Source organism: Penaeus monodon, chromosome 32, assembly GCF_015228065.2.
Source record: "Penaeus monodon isolate SGIC_2016 chromosome 32, NSTDA_Pmon_1, whole genome shotgun sequence".
NCBI lineage: Eukaryota > Metazoa > Arthropoda > Malacostraca > Decapoda > Penaeidae > Penaeus > Penaeus monodon.
The window spans coordinates 24741341-24741709 of record NC_051417.1 but is presented as its reverse complement, the minus strand read 5'-3'; the positions used below and the strand labels follow the sequence as shown (position 1 = coordinate 24741709).

Genomic DNA, 369 nt, shown 5'->3' with positions numbered 1-369 from the left:
GAAGGAGGCGTTGCTGAGCTCACTTACGTCGCTGACGAGTTCGGTTACCAGCCTTCCTCCGACCTCCTGCCCGTCGGCCCTCCTCTCCCCCCTCACGTCTACAGACTCCTCGAGATCGCCGAGCAGCAAAGGGCCCAGGGAATCACCTTTGAGAAGTAATGCTTACTTGCTCCTTGCCTGCACTAACATCGCTAGCCAGGATATATACTATACATAGTGTACATAATATTTGTCCTCGGATATATGAGGACTGGATATGCAGTCTGACTAATAAACAATACGCAAGAATCGGTTTCTTTTATTTGAGCCTAATATAATGAACAATATCGTTACGCACATCTTGCATGAATAATGAATCTTCATTTTAAA

At 45.8% G+C, this 369-nt stretch overlaps 1 protein-coding gene across 1 annotated transcript in view; it reads left to right on the top strand.

Annotated features, from left to right (window-relative positions):
- The window catches only part of LOC119593626 (cuticle protein AMP1A-like), a 617-nt gene extending 458 nt beyond the window's left edge, over positions 1–159 (top strand). Inside the window, exon 2 of the mRNA XM_037942578.1 lies at positions 105–159. Within this exon, the coding sequence (XP_037798506.1) occupies positions 105–159 (55 nt within the window). The remainder of the gene's footprint in view (positions 1–104) is intronic.
- The last annotated feature ends 210 nt before the right edge of the window (positions 160–369 follow it).